We start from the raw sequence: 22,281 nt of genomic DNA on the forward strand, positions 1-22,281 counted from the left end.
AGAGAACTCTAGGAAGTCAGTGTAACCCTAGCTGCTTGATGAGCATGAAATCAGAAAAATGAGTAGGCGATTTAAACGTTTAGAAGCAATAGGCTACCTCCGTAAGGTGTTTTCCCATTCAACACAAATTTAAACTTTCTTTCTTCTAATCACCAGCTCTAATCCCTCCCTGATCCTTCATGCTCACAAGTGATCTCATTCATCTCCTACTTTTGCAGTGGGAACTCTTATTTCCTATTACTCCACCTACAAACTTACCTGTCTCCACAGGTACCCCTTCCTCCTTCCTTTAGATTACTCTAAAATCTCCCTAAGGTCAATTCTAACCCTGTTATTTATACTCCAAGTTGCATGCCCATAGGGCCTCCACTTGGAGTTCGTTCAATAGATTATTCCCTCAGCCCTTTGCTCTAACTTTCTGTATCATAAGAAAATACAAAGTACCTTACTCTTTAAAAAAATGTTTTTAAAATTTTTATTTATTTTGAGAGAAGGAGAGAGAACAAGCAGGGGAGGGGCAGAGACAGAGGGGGACAGAGGATCTGAAGCAGGCTCTATACTGACAGCAGAGAGCCCAATGAGGGGCTTGAACTCATGAGCCATGAGATCATGGCTTGAGCCGAATTCGGATGCTTAACCGACTGAGCCACCCAGGTGCCCCTGAAGTACCCTACTCTTGAGGCCACCCCAAAACCACCTCCAGAATATATGCTTTCTTGGCCAGAGTTGAATTTTGAGTTGAACTCATTGACTCTTGACCCCTGTGGTCTGGCTTCAGCCCACACCACTCTCCTGGCATTGCTCTCAGAAGGGAACCACTGATCTCCCTGCCACGAATGCAGACACATGGTGGCACACATGTCCCTTGAGCCTATTGTCTCCCTGATCTCTCACTGCTCATTCTTCAGGCATGTTCCTCCTAACTCTTTGGCTACTCCTTATCATCTTTTTTGGACTCCTCCTTTCTTGTCTTAAGTGCTCCTTTGCTAGTATATAGCTTTTTATTTTTATTTTTTCCTGGAAGATTTCATTTTTTTCTCTGAGTCATTTATTATTTTTAAGTTGGAAGGAAAACTATCTATAGCCCACTTTTTCCTCTTAGCTTCTGACCCATAGCTATAACCACTTACCATTTGTATATTGCTACAGACACACAACAACTATGATTCTAAAACCGAACTTGTTCCCTGCCTCCTTTCCCCTCCGCACTAGGCCTTGCTCCATTTCTGGTGGTTGTTGGCTTGATAAACAGCACTGCCCTCACTTAAAAAAAAAATAATGTTTACTTATTTTTGAGAGAGAGAAAGAGCACGAGCAGGGGAGGGACAGAAAGAGGGAGACACAGGATCCCAAGCAGCCTCCAGGCTCTGGGCTGTCTGCATAGAGCCCAACCTGGGGCTTGAAATCAGGAACCGTGAGATCATGACCTGAGCTGAAGTCGTACGCTACCGGCTGAGTCACCCAGGTGCCCCAACACTGTTCTCACTTAATTGGTAAAGTTTCATATTTCCTCCTTTGTACCTTTACGTCAAATTCATAACCAAATTCAATCTATTCTGTGATGAAAACTTCTTTCAAATCCGTTAAACCCATCCATCCATCCTTCATCAAATCCATCCTTACTGCCATGGCCTTATTCAGGCTACCATAATCTCTCTCCTGGTTTCCTTCACAAGTCTCCAAACACAATCTTCTTTCTTCCAGTTTGATCCTTCAATCTCTTTTCCACCCTAAAACATTACCCTGCCATAGGGATCACTTAAAAACACAAATCTTTGTACATCACTATTTTAAGCAAAACTCTGCAGTACCCACTCTGTTGTTCTTAGGTTAAATCCGAAGTCACTGACTTACAAGGCCCTCCATGATGTGGTTTTGGCTCACCTTCCCAGATTTATCTCCCATCTTTCTTGCGATCATGCTGTGATTAATCTACTAGACCTGCCTTGAGGACTGGAAAGCTTTATTCTGCCAGCTACAGGGACTATTGTTAGCAGACAGCCCTCAGCTGTAGTCCCTTCTCAGAATTATCTTAGCTGAAGAGAATTCTCTTACACAAAGTTGGCACTCTCCACTACAAAAATTGCCTCTATCCAATGGCTGGTCTGCATAGAGTAATAAAGACTTGGTCTCATTATCACAACTCAGAAAAACCCTGAGGGCCATCTCAGTTCCAGAGCTTTTGGGGGGTTTGTTTGGCCTTCTCTCATCTTACTTTTCTATCCAAAAAGTTTCTCTTTTTAATATATTCTTATAGTAACTTATACATTCCTCATTACAGTACTTGCTACTCAGCACTGTAACGTCCCTAGATTGTAAACTCTATGTTTAGTTTTAACTAAACAGTTAGGTTATATGCCTAGCACATAACAGATACTCACTAAACAACTGTTGAAGTAATTTATGTATTCATAGGTTCCTTCCTTTTTTCCTTTTCTTCTTTCTTTTTTCCTTTCCTTCCTTCATCTTGGTGATAGCATAACTTCATCAGAGGGTTTAAAAGCTAATGGTCAAGACATGCTATCCAACAGGGCAGTCTGCTTTTGCTTCACCGTTCTGTCAGAGTTTATCCGAACAATGACTTCTCCTGGATAAGCACTAAAGTTTACCTATTTTGTTCTTCACCTATATTTCCCTAGTTGACCTCCAATACCAATCAGATAAATACATTTGTTCTTTAGATATGTTAATATATTTCATTAGGTAAATATAGTGTTGCTAATCTGGGTGAAGGTGTTTCTCTGAAATGATTTCCATGTATCATTTTGGTCTTTTCTGCTTTTGTTGATTTTGTGCCTCATTTTTCCCCAAGTTCTTAAGGGGGTTGGGAGCTCCTCTCTCTGGTTCCCATGTTCTGGCTGCCAGTAACAACATACCCCTGGGGGTGTAAGGGACTGTGTCAATATTTTTCTCTCTTGGTTCTTTTTCTAGCTCACAATAAAACAAATAAATTTTCCAACTGTTGGTGGCAACTTAGGTTTTGGTTTTTGTTGTTGTTGTTGTTGTTTTTTTTTAAGCAGGAGTTTTACTTGTAAATGGAAAGAAATGCTAATTTAGGGGGAAAGGTTAACATTCCAATATAGAGATAATCAGAGGCAAGAATTAGAGTCGTCTTACAGACATATACAATGTGAAAAACAGCACCTCAGTAATATCCAAATAATACCTGAAGACTAACACCACTTGTAAAACACTCATGCATTCCCATCTCTGTAATTGAGCTTTAGATTTCACCACTGTGCAGAACTGTTCTCCGGTGTTACCCAATTCAAAGGGTACTTTTAAGTCTTTCCTGCTCTTGACCTTACTGGTAAACACTTCCCCTTCCACATACTTTCCTCCATTCTCCCCTATTTTTCCTTTCACTCCCTCACTGTATACCTCCTGGGCCATTTGTTTCTCTTTCACTCCTCACATTCCAGGGTTCCCTCTCTTCCTCTGTTTACATGCATGGTGATTTCGTCAAGCCTCAAACATTTTTTTTTTTTTTTTTTTTTTTTTTTATTTATTTTCGGGACAGAGAGAGACAGAGCATGAACGGGGGAGGGGCAGAGAGAGAGGGAGACACAGAATCAGAAACAGGCTCCAGGCTCTGAGCCATCAGCCCAGAGCCCGACGTGGGGCTCGAACTCACGGACCGCGAGATCGTGACCTGGCTGAAGTCGGACGCTTAACCGACTGCGCCACCCAGGTGCCCCAAGCCTCAAACATTTGCTAGGCAGTCTTGGTCCTTTCCTTTCTTCCCTTAGAATAATTACTGTGTTGTATTGCTTCACAATTGTCTGAAAATTGGTCTCACTAGACTATGAGCTACTATAGAGTACAGATTGTGTCTTTTGGGTCCCTAAGACACAACGCAGAGCTCAAACTGGGTAGGTATACAATATAGCAGTCCTCTCTTATCTGCGGGGGATATGTTCCAAGACTCACTGAATGGCTAAAACCGCAAATACTACTGAGCCCTCTATTCAGGCATACCTTGTTTTATTGTGCTTCACAGATTCTACATTTTTTCCCCCTTAATTAAGGTTTTTGGCTACCCTGCAAAGACAAGTCTATCAGCACCATTTCCCCAACAGCATTTGTTCATTTCGTGTCTCTATGTCACATTTGTGTAATTCTCCAACATTTCAAACTTTTTCACTATTATTATATTTGTTACGGTGATCTGTGATTATGACTTGATGAAAGCTCAGATGATGGTAAACCTACTTTAGCAATCGAGTATTTTTTAATTAAGTATGTGCATTTTTTTAGACATTATGCTATTGCACACTTAATAGGCTGTGGTATATGATAAACGTAAGTTTTATATGCACTGGGAAACAAAAATATTAATTTGACTCACTTTATTGAAATATTCACTTTATTGTGATGGTCTGGAACTGAACCTGCAATATCTCTGAGGTAACACACCTATGTAAAGTTTAATTCATAAATTAAGTACAGTAAGAAATTAGCATACCAACTATAAGAGTACAATTATAACAGCATACTGTAATAAAAGTTATATGAATGTGGTCTCTCTCAAAATATCTTATTGTACTGTATTCAACTGTCTTCTTGTGCTAATGTGGAAGATAAAATGCCCCTGGGCTAGATGAAGTATAGTGAAAGACTCAGGCAGGCATTGTGATGTGCCCTTAGGCTGCTTTTGACCTACCCACGGAGGATCCTCTACTTCCTGTCTGCAGTTGACCATAGGTAACTGAAATTGCGGAAAGTGAAACTGCAGATTAAAGGGGCCTGCTGTAGTTGTTGACTTACTGACTGAATATCCGGGAATATTCTTCTGTTTATGGTCCAAATTTGTCTTCTTACTAATCTCAAAAAACTACTGCAAACTAATTCGACAATAAAAATTTTTAAATAGTGTAGAAAGATGTATACTCCTTACAATAGATTTAAATAAAATCATCCACTTAGGGAGCACCTGAGTGGCCCAGTTGGTTAAGTGTCTGATTCTTGATCTCAGCTCAGGTCTTGATCTCAGGGTTGTGAGTTCTAAGCCCCACGACGGGCTCAGTGCTGATCATGCAGCCTACTTAAAAAAAAAAAAAAATCATCCACTTAGGATAGTCATCTAAATTTTCCAGAAACTAGTATTAGTGGTGGAAGATAAGATTAATATGTATCTCTTCATTTGGAACCCAAGTATGTACGTGCCTTTATATTCTAACTATCTTTGTTAGGGATATGAAACTATGTTCTTTTTTTTGTTTGTTTGTTTTAATGTTTGTTTTTGAGAGAGAGAGAGAGAGAGAGAGAGAGAGAGAGAGAGAGAAGGGTGGAGAGAGAAGGAGACACAGAATCCCAAGCAGTTTCCAGGCTCTGAGCTGTCAGCACAGAGCCCAATGCATGGCCTGAACCTATGAACCGTGAAATCATTACCTGAGCTGAAGTCTGACAACCGACTGAGCCACCCAGGTGCCCCATGAAACTATTTTCTAAAGATACCATTTATTTATCAAGTGGTAAAAACAATGTTTCTCCTAAAATGAAATTTTTAGTAGCTTTTTTTTCTTATAAAAGAATGTAATAATAAATATTAATCATTTCATTATTTTTATTCTTAACATTATTTTACCAGCAGAGGTTAAGTACCGTGATCAAGAATTTATTTTATTTAACCCCCCAAATATTTTTAATTACTTATAAGGTGCCCAGCATCATATGGACAATGATCTATTGTGAGTGAAATAGATATTGGGTTAATTTTTTATGCTTTTGTTTCTGTTTTTCTATGGCACCCTTAATATATATATGCACTTCTAAAACTTTTAAACAAGGATATGATAACAGCATATAAATTTGGAAGGCTGCTTTCCTGAGCAAACCAAGCATGAAGACTACAGATATTCTGTTATAATCTCAGAGTATCAGATTTGACTTTAATGAGAGATTATTTCAACTGATAGGAAAATATCATATCATGAGCACAGCTGTAATTTTTATCTGCAGTTCAGAAACCAGAAAAGAAAGTTGCTTTCTGAATAAATAAGGCACAGATGATAAAGGGTAAGTGAGGGTTCAGTGATTAGATAGCCTGTCTCTGGCTTAATGAAACTCACCTAAAAAAAAAAAAAAAAAAAACAAGAAAAAAACAAAGTGATGGAAAAAGTCTGGACGCAGAATCTAAGAACTCAATGTGATGCAGTTCAGCTCTGCCTTCTAGTGATGACTCTGGGAAGATCATTTTACTCCTCTGGTCTGCCATTGCCATTCATTCACTTATTCCACCAAGTACCGGAAACTCATGGAAGGGTTGTTCTGTTCCAGAGACTCTTTTGTCAGGGTGTGGGTATAGAACGAAATCCAAGATGTTCTGTGGAATATACGACATCCGTGAAATATTTCTGAGAATTAGACTACATTACTTGGGTTATCATCTGTGGGCTATGTAGACTTTTGAATTATAGCACATATCCAATGAGTCCACTGGACTTCAGTAAGTCATATTCTCCAAATAAGTTTTCTACTTTTAAGGTAAAAAATTGTATTTTGTAAATTACTTTGCCTTATTTCTTGTTGTAATACACATTTACTGTGGAGAACTTGAAAAACACAGAAAAAGTATAAATACCATAAAAATCACTTGTAATTCTATCATCTAACAAGAACCACTATTACACATGAGTTTATTTTATCTATTTTCAGCAGTTTCATTAGGCAGGTACATTTTTATTATTTATTAGCAAAATTTGGATCAAAAGTCTATAAATTTATGTCATAGTTTTATATGTTATGAATAATTTATTCTGTCCTCATGTACAAGCTCACAAATTTCAAAGACTTGTTAATTTGGTGAGTAAAAAGAATTAATCTGTTGCTTTATTGATTATTTTGAGCACCAGGGAAGTTGCACATACATCTGATTGTTTTTATTATGAAATAAGTTAGAAATATAGAGTATAGATAATTATATAATGAACATTCATGTACCCAATAATAAGCTTAAGAGAAAAAGGTTACAGACATAATTGTAGCTTCCAATTCTTCTTGGATGTGTTTCTACTTTCCTTTCCCCAGAGATAACCACTAGCTAGAATTTATTATTCCCATGTATAATTTTTGTACTGTTACTACATATGTATATATCCCTAAAGTAGATGCAACTTTGCATGTTTTATAACATTAGAGTATTGATATCATAGTAGAATATGTATCCTACTGTAACTTTTATAAAAGCCTAGTATTATACTTTCTGCTATTTAGTCATGTTGATACATGGAGCTCTAGTTCAATAATTTACACAGGTTTATATAAGTCCGTTATATAAATATATGCAATATAAGTGTTGATGGGACATTCAAGTGGTTTTCATTTTCATTATAAGCAAAAATGTTGCACTGAACATTTTTTTAGTCTTTTTAAAAATTTTTTTTAATGTTTATTTATTTCTGAGAGAGAAAGAAAGAGAGACAGAGAGAGAGAAAGAGAGAGTAAGAAGGGGAGGGGCAGAGAGAGAGTGAGACACAGAATCTGAAGCTGGCTCCAGGTTCAGAGCTGTCAACACAGAGCCTAATGTGGGGCTTGAACTCACGGACAGCAAGATCATGCCCTTAGCTGAAGTCAGATGCTCAGCTGACTGAGCCACCCAGGCACCGTTGCACTGAACATTTTTATACAACTTCCCTTGCGCATATGTGAGTGTCCCCATGGGATATCTGTGGAGAGAAAGTGCTGGGTCATAGGATGCACACATCTTCAGCTTTACTAGATACTGTCATATTGGTTTCCAAAGTGATTGTCCTGATTTACACCCCTACCAGTTCTGTGTAAGTATTCTGGTTGCTCCATATCCCACCCAATCATTGGTACTTTTTTTCCTCTGGAAAATTAACAAAAGGCAATGGAGGTCCTGACTCAATGTTTAATTGAGCAATTCTCTCACTTTGTCCTTCTTCAAGAGTGTCTTGGATATTCTAGGTCCTTCATTCTTGTTTAAATCTATAACATTTTTTTTTGCTGAGATTTTCATTAGACTTGCATTGTTTTTATTACCTTGTGGAGAACTACCATCCTTTTGATATTTAATCTTCTCATTAATTGACATGGTCCATCTATTTATTTATCCCTTATTAATGCCTTTTAACATAGTTTAATAATTTCTTCATAAGGATTTATTTATTTATTTTTTATGTTTATTCTTGAGAGAGGAGAACACACGCGCTAGTGGGGGAGGGGCAGAGAGAGAGAGAAAGGGAGACACAGAATCCGAAGCAGGCTCCAGGCTCTGAGCTGTCAGCACAGAGCCCGACACGGGGGCTCGAACCCAGGAGCTGTGAGATCAAGACCCAAGCGAAGTCAGAAGCTCAATGGACTGAGCCAGCCAGGCGCCCCTCTTCATAAGTGATTTAAAAAATGTTACATCTATTCTCAAGTTCTCTTACTTTCTCACTATTGGTATTGTACACACATACACAGAGAATTACATTGTATCATTGTATGTTACTAATGTTGAGGAATACAATTTTTTGTATAGTTATGAACATAGTTTTCTTATTGTCCATTCATAGTGAATGTCCTGTTCAGATCTTTAACCCATTTTTTTCCTGGGATATCTGTGGAGTGCCTTTCCTCCTCCCACTGCCACCCCCTCCCCCAGTGATTTGTAAGAACTTTTAAAAGATTAAGTCTAATTGTTTTTTTTCATATGTATTGCCCCCTTTTTTAAGTTTACCCTTTGCTTTTTACTCTTATTTTTTTTCCTTGACAGTAGAAAATTTAAGCTCTTAAGAAGTCACATATACTAATCTTCTGTGCTTTTTTTCTTAGCTTTTATGTTTCCCCATAAAATTTTGATTAAATAACTATTATCTACATTTTCTCTTTAAAATAATTTTCATTTAACATTTTTATCCACGTGGAATTTGTTTTAGTGTTTGCTGTAATTAGCCATGTATCTCATTTTTTTCTTCCTAGGAAGTTAGCCAAATATTCCAGCACCATTTTATTCTCCACTGAATACCACCCCTATCAAGAATTTTTGCCTGTAGCCTTCCTTTTCAGTCCTATTAACTATCTGCAGAGTTAATGTGTCTTGGGATTTTAGTTAATCAATTTAACATTTTTGAAAGCTAGGCAGATACTTTACCTGACCACTGCAGTAGTTTGACAGAATGCTTGCCGCAGAGAATTTATGTTTCTGTATTACCTCTCCGACAATCTGGGTAACACACAGTATTCAATAGTCAAGAGGTGGATGAAAGAATTGCGGACAAGAGGAGACACTTTTTAATTTAGATTTATTTTTCTTTGGAAGGGAGGTAGTTTTTGATTTTTTGCAAGAAAATATCCAGCAGACTGGGGAGGAGAAACAGAATCAGAGGAAAGGGGAGGAAGGCATGGAAGGGAGAATTTTTAGGAATGTTTGGAGATATTGATTGGTTAGTCAGAAGTTGAAACAAGTTCAGAAACCAATTAGAAAAGGGTGTAATGCAGGTAAGATAAAGATAACAATGTTGAGAGTTTTTTGTTTTGTTTTCATTGTGGAAAATTTATACAGAGTAAATAGTGCCATAGACCACATGAACCCATCACCTATGTTCAACCACTGTCGATTCAAAAGTTAGTGTTCTTTCGTCTCTACCTCCATCTATATATATCACCCCTTTCTTCACTCCTGGATTACTCTGAAGCAAATCCTAGCAGTTCTCTCATTTGAACTGAAATTTTAGCATGTGTCTGTGAAAGATAAAAACGTTTTTATGACAACATAGCATACTCACAATATTGAGATTGAATTAGAATTTGCAAATTTACTAACATATTAGGAAACCTAGCTCATTGTGATTAAAGGGGTAGAGTGTACAGAACCTTCAGCTTGGCATTAAGAGAACTACCTGGGTCAAGGCTCTCAGCTTCCTATCCGTGAGTGTTGACTCTTACAATCGTCTTATCTTATCAACTCTAAATCTCAATGTCCTCATTAGTACAAGAAGGATAAGTAGTCCTCTTATCCGTTTCAGAATTGTCATCAGGATAAGGCAACTAAAGCAAAAGCAAGCCATCTAAAGCTGCAGAGCTAACTTCTGTGTATGACCCCCAGGACAGATCATCTGAAGGCAGTAGTTCATCTTTGTCCAACCTTGTCGACACCGGCTCTTACTTTCTTGCTTAGGTTTCTCCTCCTGAAAAACACTTTACTTTGGTACTTTTTATTTTTTCTTTTTCTACTTTAGGGTTACAGACACTACTAAGTTTTTTTCAGTACCAACGGAACAATGTATCGGATTGTATGTTTCACCCTTTCTGGTTTTCTGTTTTTCTTTTCATTTCCCCAGTGTTTCTCTTTAGTTTTAATAGTGCTGAGGACTGATTACTTTGGAGTGCCCTGATTACGAAGACCCTACAGAATGCGAACTGAAATTTTCCTGAAAAGTTAAGTTTAGTGGACTTACTTAAGCCAACAGAGCTTAGATAAGTGTGTGTGTGTGTGTGTGTGTGTGTGTGTGTGTGTGTGTGTGATTATTTCCTTCCCTGCAAAAAGCCACAACAACCATAGAAAAAAGTCTTCAGTTGGGCTCATTTTGATTGCAAAAATCTCTCTCCATCCCTGGGAGGGGGGGAGGTAGAGAATTACTCATCTCCCTATAGGGGGAACATGTTTTCCTAAAAGGGGCCAACTGGGCGGTGTCCTCCTTTCCCAACGCCCAGATTTCTATTCTTAGATCTGAGATAGGCGGAGGCTTTCCTTTTCCTTTTTCCTAGTTTCCTAGTTTCCAGACCCTCCGAGGGGCAGAAGGAGCTCAGGCGGTCGGGGTGGGGCGGGTCGCCCGCCGGGCTGCAGACCGCGCGCCTCCTCCCGCCGCGGCTGCGGGGCTCCGGGCCTGGGAGCCCGCCGGGCGCGCTGAGTCAGTTTCTTCCTCCGCGACTCCTGGCTGCGCCGCCACGGCGAGCGGGATCCGGTCCCGGGAGGCGGTGCCCTCCGGGGGTCGGGGGTCGGGGGTCGGGTCTCGGGTCTCGGGTCTCGGCCCGCGCGGGGGCCGGGGCCGCGGTCCCCCGGCGGGGCCCCGCTCAGGCGGCGACCCGCACGCCCGCCGCGGTTCTGCCGGGCGCCGTACCCCGGCCGAGCCTCGCGCAGGCCCCTGAGCTCGTGTTTGGAGCCTAGGTGGGGGAGGAGGAAGCCGAGGAGGAGGGCTGCAGAGAGGGAGGGCAGAGCTGGGCGGGGAGCCGCCGCCTTCCTCATAAACAGGCGGGCGCGGGTGCGGATGGGGCTGGCGGGGAGCGCTGGCTGCGGGCCGTGAACTGCGCTCGTCCCCGAGAGCCGCCGCGGCGCCCCTGCGCCTTGCCCGGGCCGCCGGCCTTCGTGCGGGAGGGACGGTCGGCTTGGAGCAGGGTGCATCATGGCCAGTGGTAGCTGTCAGGGGTGCGAGGAGGAGGACGAGGAAACTCTGAAGAAGTTGATAGTCAGGCTGAACAATGTCCAGGAAGGAAAACAGATAGAGACCCTGGTCCAAATTCTGGAGGATTTGCTGGTGTTCACGTACGCGGACCACGGTAATCATCTGCAAGCAAACTATTTGCTTCCCCCCATCCCCCACCCCCGCGCTGCCTCTTTTGCAAACTTTCTCTCTCGCACTTTGGAGCTGCACAGACCTGGACTCTTGAGAAGCCACAAACGCTCTCTACTCCTTAGGGCAAGAAAGGAGCTGAGAATACCAGGAAGGTCTTGCGCCCACTTTTGTTTCCGGCCCAAAAGGGGGTGCGTGAGTCCTCACTTTGCTTCTTTTCCCTTACCCCCTTCTTTTCCAGCCTCCAAGTTATTTCAAGGCAAAAATGTCCACGTGCCTGTGTTGATCGTCTTGGACTTGTATATGAGAGTCGCTAGTGTGCAGCAGGTAAAGGAATTGTTTTCATGTTGCCCATTCCCCCTTCTCTTTGGAAATACATGTTTTTCTGTCAATATTATGTGCCCAGAAGTGCTGGGTTATTTCTGACATTTGGCTTGACAGACCACTGACTGTGACTTTAAGAAGGAAGGGTTGTCAAATCATTATCAAATGTTAATGGTGCGAAAGGGCCCACTGAATGCCCCCTAATGGTTTTGTAGAGATGAATTTATACCACAGACCTACAGAACATGGTTGGTGGTGGGCAGGAAATACTAATGGGTTGAGATTTAGTTCTGTTATTGGCTGGATGAGTTCATCAGCATTTAATCAAATTATTCTAAGAATCTTTACCAATGTACAGCATGTCTTAGAGATGACACAAGAGTGAATAGTTTGGGAAAGGAGAATAAGTAACAGTAAGAAAGTTTAGTAATAGTTAAATTATTAAAAAGACGTAACTGGCCAATTTGCTAAATACCTCAAATATGTTAAAATAAAGGGGGTCCTGAGGTGATAGTTAAGGATGATTTACAGTCAAAACAAATTATTGCCTAATGTATTAACTTCCTTTGTAGATTTTGAGATTTAGAGAACTGAAAGCAGCTTTGTCATTTGCATGCTGCTGGGTGCTAGAGGGAAAGAGATTTGAACTTTGAATTCTGTGAAGGTGTAGTCAGAAAGCCAGTGTTTTTTTAATACTGGAGAGGTTAAACAGAAGTAAGAAATTATCTGGAGATCTCCAAATCTGTGTCTATCTACCTTCATCTTTTATGTTCATCTCTGTATCCAGCTATGTCTGGTTTGGATGAACCATACACCTACCTTCCTTTATCTTTATTTATTTTTTAAAATATTTTTTAATGTTTATTATTTTGAAAGAGAGAAAGCGAGAAAGAGCGTGAGGGGTAAAAAGAGAGGGAGACACAGAATCCGAAGCAGGTCCAGGCTCTGAGCTGTCACTGAGCCTGATGCGACGCCTGAACCCACAGACCCCAGGATCATGACCTGAGCTCAAGTCGACTGCTTAACCCAGACGCCCCATTCTGTGAGGATATTTCTACCTGGGATAAATGGTTATTTTAATTTTTCTTCAACTGAAATATTTCCCATCTGACTATTAATTTTCAGTTGTTAGCAGACAAAATCATGAAAAGATGGAGGCATGATAAAGACAATGTTCCATTTAGCACCCAGTGTCTGAATTTTGCCCATGAAATATGAGTCACATTGCTCTCCACCCACACCATCCCTTCTTACTTGCCTCTGCTTTGGTGTTCAAAAGTGCCTTGTCTGGCAGCCTGTCTTCCTTGGATTCCATGCTCGATAGAGAGAGTCCCCTTGTTGGGTGAAATTCAGAATCCTCAGGGCCCTGGGAGGGCTTGGTCTGCAGGGTGCAGAGGAGACAGTGCTAAACTTGAGAATCCAGGGGAAGCTGGAACATATGCACCATTTCATTCTTTGTTTTAGAAGCTGCCCAAGCCTGGACATGTTTGTCTGGAGTAGTTATGAATGTCACTTGATATCCTTGTCCAGTGGGTACCAGAGACAAAGGATGCAAGGAAATAAGGAATTGTCTTTTGATTTGGTATTTAATGGAATGAAATTATTAGTTTTAGCGCCATACGTGTATCAGTATGCAAAATGCGTTATGTATTTGACATCATTTGATTCTCACCGGAATCTCCGTGTCCTTTCAGAAATCTCACTGGCCACTTTTACCTCGGAGTTAAGTAGCTCAGTTAGGATCACAAAGCTAATGACAGAGCCAGGACTCAAGTCTTCATATATCTTCAGATTCACTTTCCACCTTGTAGTCCACTAGCTGCTGAATTCACAAGCTTTTTGTACAAGTAAGAAACACAGTGGTTTGCTGCAAATACCGTGGCCAAGCCAGGCACTATTACATTATCAATTTTAATTATCATGGGTCTTATGAAAGAGATGTAGAAACAGGTCTTTCTACTGATATTTAAACATTTTTTTATGTTTATTTATTTTTGAGAGAGAGAGAGAGAGCACGCAGGGGAGGGGCAGAGAGAGGGACACACACACACAGAATCTGAAGCAGGCTGAGTTGTCAGCACAGAGCCCGACGCAAGGCTTGAACTCACAGACCCTGAGATCATGACTGCTCACCTGCGTGAGATTGGACGCTTAACTGACTGAGCCACACAGGCGCCGCTCTCTACTGATATTTTAATACCCCACTTAAAAGGAAGTGGGTTTTTTTTGTTTCAAATTTCTTCATATTTGTGGCATAATTAGTACAGATATTCTTTAATGCTTTCTACATTGAATTAGTTGGAAGTGCAGAATTGAAACTTACTGAATGATGAATTTAAGAAGGTAAGGTGAATTCAAAAGTAAATATTAAAGTTTGTTTCCAGGGGCACCTGGGTGACTCAGTTGATTAAGTGTCTGACTTTGGTTCAGGTCATGATCTCATAGCTCGAGAGTTCAAGCCCTGCATCGGGCTCTGTGATGACAGCTTGGAGCCTGGAGCCTGCTTCAGATTCTGTGTCTCCCCCTCTCTCTCTGCCCCTCCTCCACATAGGCTCTGTCTGTCTCTCAAACATAAGTAAATATTAAAAAAATTAAAAAAAAAAGTTTGTTTCCAGAGTTCATTTAACATGATATTCCAGATTCCAAATTTGCATTTTCAAGGTCTTTTTTATATTTTATTAATGCCCCTTAATAAATGACAGTCTTTAGGGAATTAGTAGTTAGGCTAGCTGTCTTGTATTTTCCTTTTTCTGACAGGCATCTCATCATTTCTCTGTGCTCCTTAATTTTACGTTACTTGTATTTATCCACAGTTTCAACGTTTGAAGTAAGGAAGCAAAATAAATGAGAGTGACTAAAATTGCCTTTAACCCCTAGACTCTTTGCCATTGTGCATTAATTAGATGCTGGAATTTACGGAATAATTATAATAAGTGAAACTACCAATTTAATTGTATTATAACTGCATGGGATAGGAACCTTCTCTCTGGGAGATAAGCTTTTAATTGAATAGGTTAATGGGTCACCTGTTACCTCTGCTCTGCTGCCAGTGATTCTCTTTAATCCTAGAGGTTCAGTTGCCTCAGTCTTTTTGCAAAGCAATTACTGATGCTCCTTATTCACCAGCCAAAACAAAACAGGTTTTCTCCTTGAGCCAGTCATGCAGGTACAGAAGTGAGTAGTGCATTCTATGTGATTTGTGATTTATTTTCCACTGGAAGCTGTTCCAAATGTTATTTTCTTAAATACTTGGGAAAAATTCTCAGTGTGTTTTACGCAAGCACAAAAATAGCCAGTTTCTATGACAGCTGGATTGTCAATGTCTCTTCAGCTTACATGGAGGAGGATGTCCTACTTAAATATAGGTAAAAATAGCTGTCAGAAATTGCTGCCTTTTCAAGCAATTTGACATTATGTAAAAGGATGTAATGGCAGAGTAAAGCAATCCATGCTTAATTCAGAAAACATTAAGAAATAATGTTGTAAAGAGATCTTGTGGAATCATTTTTATTTTAGGAAATATACCTTGTTTATTCCTGTAAACAACAAACTTGTGCCATTATCCCTCATTGGATGCTCAGAAATTCTCATGCTGTTATTGAGCTCTGCATCACTTGGGTTCGTTTATGCATCCGGTTTTGTCTAGCAAGAGCCCTCCCGCAGCCCTATCTTTACCATTCAGCACCTTACTCTCCCTACAGCTTATCAGTTTCAGAGGCTTCCATTTCCCTTTTTGAATGCCCAGGTTTCTAATTCCTTTGAAATCTGGCTCAAGTCCTACCTTTCCTATTTTGTATCGTTCTCTGGGTAATTCTGACCAACAGTGAATCCCACTGTCAGGATTCATATAATATCGGCATTTATCACACATCATATTTAGACGCTTTTTCATAAATCTCTAGAGGCTACATATTTATGCATTTTCTATTTGGGTTTTCCTTTTTTGACTATATCAAATCTAGTTTTGTAGTATAGGAGGAAGAATGGAGGATTCCTTAAGTTTAGAAAGGACTATAGAGCGGAATGAATTAAATTTAATCTCTTGTTTGAAATTCAAATACCGCATTTTAAAAAAAGTTGTATTTAAAAAAATTGTATTTTTCCAGAAGTAAAGAGCAGCTTATTCAAGTTGGTATCATGTGAACGTACTGAAAGAAGATATATTTAAAATACATCAGTAAGATCATATTTCACTTGGAAATGTGAAAAAGTCTAGGGGCATTTCTGATGCCGACATCTCATCAACTCATATTTAGATAAAGAAACCTAGAGGGATCCATTGATAAATTCTACCTCCTGTCTTTCTTACAGCGCCTTTCTCTTCTTCCTGTAACAGACATTAGCTTGCCGTCAGACAGTTCTACTTCTCTGCTAATTATTCTAGCTACCCTACCTGCGCGGGCAGTCTTTCCTAATAACTTACTTTGCTATCAAATCTCCAACTTCCTCTAATCCTCCATTTCAACCACTTCATTTTTTTTCCTACCACCAACTGTCAGGTAGATGTGACTTGAAAATCTTGTACTTCCATAATCTTGGTATGTCCTCTGAAACTACTTTTTGTGTTTCATTTCATTTCTTTTTATTTAGATAATAGACAGTCTATTTCCTTCATCATTCAGAAACGCTTTACTATTTTTTTGTATGCGCTTTTGGTATGATATTTGGAGAAAAATGTATTTTAATTATATGGCTTGCTTTCCTCAGTAAGCATTTTAGGATATCATTTTGTTTTAAAATAATTATTTAAAAATATTGTAGTCACCTATTCCACTTAGAATGAATCTGTTCCATTAGCATGTTTAAAAGATGTGAATATTTGATTTTCTTGCTTTCAGGTGGGTTGGTCACTTCTATGCAAATTGATAGAAATCTGTCCAAATACAATGCAAAGCTTAATGGGACCGCAGGATATTGGACGTGATTGGGAAGTACTTGGGATCCACCAGTAAGTATGACAGACGTGTAAAAACAAACTTTGTTATTTACCTGTACATATGACAACCCCACCTTTTATATATCATATATTTGTAATCCAAGCCAATCTGGTAAAATCCTTTAAAATGCGGGTATTTTTTCTGAACCGATGGCTTATATTTATAGAGAGCTTTCGACTCAGGAGTATGTTCTCTAATTGAATTAGAAAGCCAGTATTTGAGGTAGAATTTAGGTGCTATTACTATTTTAATAATGTAATGATCCAGTTATGCAGTTGATTAAGTTTTAGATTTTTGATGACTACTTATGAATTCAAACCGAGAAGTATTTTAATTTTTAATTGTAGAACTGATATAAGCCACTAGTTGTTAAAAAAAATGAAGGGTACTGAAAAGTTCTGTAAATAGTAATTTTAAAGTTTATGCTTTACTGTCTTTAAAAAGTACCTTCCTCTATATTCATACATCTATATTTATGAGCTTAAACCACAGCTTTCAAAATGAAGAAAAAAGAGGAAATTACCTTTTAGCACATCTGCAGCCGAATCTTGATAGCTGTTTTACCAGCTATGTTGGTTACGGCAATTTGCAACACAATGACTTCATGGATGAGACCACTTCTTTAGCCATAATTAGTTAAGAAAAAATTTTCTGATGAAAAAAGTGTTTCCAGGAAAATCCCTTTTGGATAGCTTTTTTCCTTGACATTTAAAAATTGTCTTCTGGCATTAACCTTAGGTGTTCCGGGTAACTAATGTGACTTTTCTTTACCACAGAGAAGTGAATACCGATTGCTTTCAATGACATAATAGCTTGTAAAAAACGTTTTTTTTTATGCAAAACAAACGTAACATCTTTGTATTGCTTGTTAGTATCAACCATTGCTGCAAATCTAAACAGATCAGAGATGTTTGTTCATAGGTGACCCTATCTGTGCTTGTTTTTCCATCTTTGAAGTTTTATGTGTTGTTGTTCTTCAGTTTCCAGGATCTAAAGAGTGTTTTGAAAAGGACATATTCACATTTACTGTATGCTAATCATCTCCAAACCAATTTCTGAGATTCTATGAGTCAGTTCTAAAGTATATGGCATTTAATGTGGAATTATATAAAATTTAACTGTAATTAGTAACTGAAATGTTACATGTCCCTTGGTTTGGTTGAGAATTTCCAAAATCCCCGAAGATTAGCAATCTATAACTTAGGGAGTTTTAGAAAACTTATCTAGTCATATTCCAGTACAAACTGACTATTCAAATTAAATTACATGAACATTCCTATAGGGAGTCTCATTGACTCATTCATTCATTTATTCAGTTACCCTCCATTCATCATTTATTCACTCCTACTTTAGGCCTGAGGTAGTGTGAACAAGGTAGACACACTGCTTTCTGTAGTGGAGCATATTAGATCATTCCCAGCAAACTTTATTGTAAAACATAATCTCCCCATATTCAAGGGCTTTTCTCCACCAAAGGCTTACAGTATGAAAGAAGAAATCTGGTGTAGAGATGAAGTCAGGCGTGGGGGTGTGGTGCAGGGGCTTGCAGGGCAATGCGGGTTGGAAGAGAATTGACAGGGAGTAGAGGGACAGAGTGTCTCAGTTTCTCACCTTGCCAACTGGTGAATGTCACCAGGCTCTGTCTTCTTCTAATGATGTAAAGCTAAGTACTAGTAGGTAGAGATAGACTGAAAATTGTATATTTTAGAAATGATTAGCTCAGGGAGAAATTTAATGAATTTGAACTAATTGAATATTGTTGATTAATACTGAGTTCACTATGATAAAATATTATTAATTCCTCTTTCAAAATTAGTAAAAATGAATGATTTAATTATTCATGTGGATTGTTAATTATCTGTACAAACTAACATCTTTATTACACCTCTGTATATTTTAATATATCAACATGCATAACATGTAATTCACAAGTTTATATCACACATAAAAATGAGCTTCATCTCTTGATGTATATAATTCTTTGTGATACTTTGGATATGGAGTTGAGTAAAAGTAATTAATAATTGAATTTGAATATTCGTAGGAAAAAGGTATAACTTCTTTATTGAGACTCATAATATTGCCCTCTTAATTGTTATAAGTCTGGCTCAGTTTTAATGGAAGTAAAACTACACAAGATTCAATGTAGGGAATGAAATACAATGAGATGAATGAAAATATAGGGGAGTGAAACACAATATCTGAAAAAGCAAACATCTAGATATGATAATTCGCTCTTATCTTCATTTCTGTTTTTAATTACAGACTGATTCTTAAAATGCTAACAGTTCATAATGCCAGTGTAAACCTGTTAACAGTTGGACTAAAGGCCTTAGATCTCCTCCTAACTTCAGGTAATATATACACATGTATGTTTTTAATGGTGACTCAAATTAAAGAAGTATTTTAAACGATTTGCCAAATGTCTTTTTAAAGAATAAGAATATAACCTAAATATCTGACTTCCAAAATTCTTTCTGTTTCTGTTTTCTCATCTTATCTCTTTTGCATATACTTTTTCCCTCAAAAATCCCACCCAATATCTTTGGCTTTAAGCATCACCTTATGTGTTTTTCCCAAACCTAATTTCTGTCCCCAGCTTTGCTCCCCAACCTGGCCCTACACGTCACATTCCCGTTAGCTTGTTGGCTAAACATGACCTTGTCATTATTACCTTTCTTCATTATATTTCTTATATGTTTTCTGTATATTCTAGGGTATGACATAATAGTAATATTTTAAAACTACATAACATTACTTCTTGAATGCATGTTAGATGCCGGGCTTCACATGTAAAATACTTCACATGCTTTTACAAACGTAATCCTCAGAATGTCTCTTGAGATAGGTATTGATCTCAGTTTTCTAGTGAGGGACATTTAAACACAAAGAGGTCGCCTCAGCCAGTAACTAGTAGAAACAGGGTCTGAGTCCACATATCAGGTTCTTTCCTTGAGGACACTTCTGCTTGGAGGATTATGTACCTGAAAACAAAGAATCTTGGTTCAGTGCAATAGTTGTGATCATTGCTGTGATGGACACTTGCTATTATATAAGGTTCTGACAAGAAAGGTTGCTCACAGGGGAGCTAATCATGGTGATAGGGAGGGGTTTTCCCCCTCAAAGTGGTGGAGGGTGCATGCAAATACCCAGGAAGATACCTATCATGCTAAGCATGATAAGGGTTGAACCTGTTGGGTGGAAAGATTTGAAATGCCCTCACTGGCCCTGTTAAGTAATGAGGACAAGATGGGAGAAAGAGGAAGAAGGAGGGTGAAGTTCAGAGTATGAGAGGAGAGGGGTCGGATAGGCCAGAAGGTCCTCAACACAGCCTTTTATTACAATATACAGTGGGATGTGCCAGCTAGTCTTAACCATGATTTATTTTAAACCCATCCTTGGGAGCCTTTTTTTCTTTTTTGTTTGTTTTCCTTTCGCAATGGACAGGAAACTGAGAGTTTATGAATTTGAAAAATCTCCCAACACTGGAATATATTGAAGTCAGCAATGTGCAGACAATTAGAAAATTTTACATGGGTCTTGAAAAGACTGGTTACGTTAGTATTTTCCATATGACATGTAGAATTTTGCACTGTAAGACCATTTTTAATGTGTTTTAAAGTTCATTTCAGATACTTATCCGAGGTTAACTTATGGATTGTTTTTATTGTTTGGCTTATTAGTTAATTGATTTAGTAGCTGTTGGGCACTTACAGTTGTGCTTGATATCAGAGAATTCTAAGGCAGATGAGGCAACCTTCTTACGGTGTAGAAGTTCACAGTCCAGCACCAGAGTCTAATATAACTTTTTGCAATAAAGGATATGTTGCACCTTTCAGTATCATGGCAAGTAGCCATACGTGCTATCGAACACTTGAAACGTAGGAAACTAAATTTTAATTTAATCTATTTTTAATTAATTTAAATTTTAGTTTAAAAAGCCACATGTGCTTAGTGGCTACTGAATTGGATAGGACAGGCAAAGACATAAAAAGTAGTATAAGAAATCATTTCAATTTAATGAGAAAAGTCTTACAACAGGGAAAGGACAGAAACCACTGCAGGAACATTAGAGAAGAAGAGAGTAGCCAAACCCATTCAAAGGACTTAGGAGTATGGACATAAATTGCCTAAGGAATCCAACTCTGCTTCTTATTAGTTGTTGGACCTTGAACAGAGTCACTTTGGGTCACTTAACCTTTCTGTGCTTTAGTCTTCTTATCTCTAACATGGGGATCACACCTACCTTATGGAGTCGTGGTGGGTTTACATGTGTCGTTAGAGTGATCTGCTTTAACCCGTGGATGACATGTGATGTGCCAGACGTGTGTTTACTACTACTAACACTCCTATTCTGGTACTTGTGTTTATTAACAGGATGGGTGCTGTGTGTGGTTATCTCTTGAATTATGGCAGGAATATGTTTGGTGTGGGAAGGGGCAAGGGCATTCAGTGCAGCAGGTGCAAATGCAAAGAGATATCCAAGAAAGTGTTTAGTGATAAGCAGAAGACTTTAGCATGTGTGGGGTTGAGGCAATGCATAGAGTGAGTGGGGCTGATGAGGTTCATGAAGTGAGTTTGTAAAGGGTCTTGTTTGTCAGGCTGAACAGTATGAAAAGACCTTAGAATATTTTAGCATGGGATTTATAGGATCACATTTGTGTTTTAGAAATACAGTGCAGGGCATAAGCCAGTTAGGGAGGGATTTCAGCCTAGCAAAGCATTAAACAATTGGGTTTGCATTTCAAATGAGAGATGATGAGGTCCTGGATACAATAGGAAGGGGGGGGGGCACTTCAAAGGGAATTTTTAAGATAGTTAGAAGATAGACTTGAAGGACTTGGTAATGAATTGATTGGTAGGTAGACCAATTTTGGTAGACCAATTACCTACTTTGCTTAGGTAGACTGTAAGAAGAGAGAGGGAGGATGGAAGAAGGAAGATGAGTTGGTAGTTTCTCTCTTGGGTAACTTGGGTGATCGTATCACCGAAGATGATACGGAGCAGGAGCAGGCTAGATATGGGGGTGCCCATGGAATAGTCAAATGATGTTGTCTAAAAGGCAGATAGAAATGTGTTTCAGGAGTTGAGGGAAAGAAGTCTTGCCTACAGGTATTGACTAGGAATCATAGAATTGTAGTAAAGTGTACTGAGCATTTATTTTACTTAGAAAGATCATAGAGCTTGATAGGTCTAACATCTGGGGGAATTAAGTGGTTTATCAAAAAGAAGAGTCCACAGACTATAGTCATCGTGTAAAAACCAACACATTAAATGTTAAAGCAGCTATTTATCTGGGACATGTTTTTTTTTTTTTTTTCCAAATAGGTAAAATCACTTTGCTGATATTGGATGAAGAGACTGATATTTTCTTGTTAATTTTTGATGCCATGCGCACATTTTCAGCCAATGACGAAGTCCAAAAACTTGGATGCAAAGCTTTATGTGTGCTGTTTGAAAGAGGTACTTAAAAATGTCAAAATCTCTATTTTTATATTTATAGA

At 38.8% G+C, this 22,281-nt stretch overlaps 1 protein-coding gene across 2 annotated transcripts in view; it reads left to right on the top strand.

The window, feature by feature from the left end:
• The first annotated feature begins 11,193 nt into the window (after positions 1 to 11,193).
• LRRK2 (leucine rich repeat kinase 2) overlaps positions 11,194 to 22,281 on the top strand; it is a 138,925-nt gene continuing 127,837 nt past the window's right edge. The window contains exons 1-5 of one of the 2 annotated variants that reach the window (XM_047866488.1): positions 11,194 to 11,502; positions 11,758 to 11,843; positions 16,679 to 16,788; positions 19,043 to 19,131; positions 22,106 to 22,240. In XM_047866488.1, coding sequence (XP_047722444.1) covers positions 11,349 to 11,502; positions 11,758 to 11,843; positions 16,679 to 16,788; positions 19,043 to 19,131; positions 22,106 to 22,240 — 574 coding nt within the window. In that variant the 5' untranslated portion in view covers positions 11,194 to 11,348. The remainder of the gene's footprint in view (positions 11,503 to 11,757; positions 11,844 to 16,678; positions 16,789 to 19,042; positions 19,132 to 22,105; positions 22,241 to 22,281) is intronic. The other variant, XM_047866489.1, reaches the window with a different exon arrangement.

Source organism: Prionailurus viverrinus, chromosome B4 (assembly GCF_022837055.1).
Source record: "Prionailurus viverrinus isolate Anna chromosome B4, UM_Priviv_1.0, whole genome shotgun sequence".
NCBI lineage: Eukaryota > Metazoa > Chordata > Mammalia > Carnivora > Felidae > Prionailurus > Prionailurus viverrinus.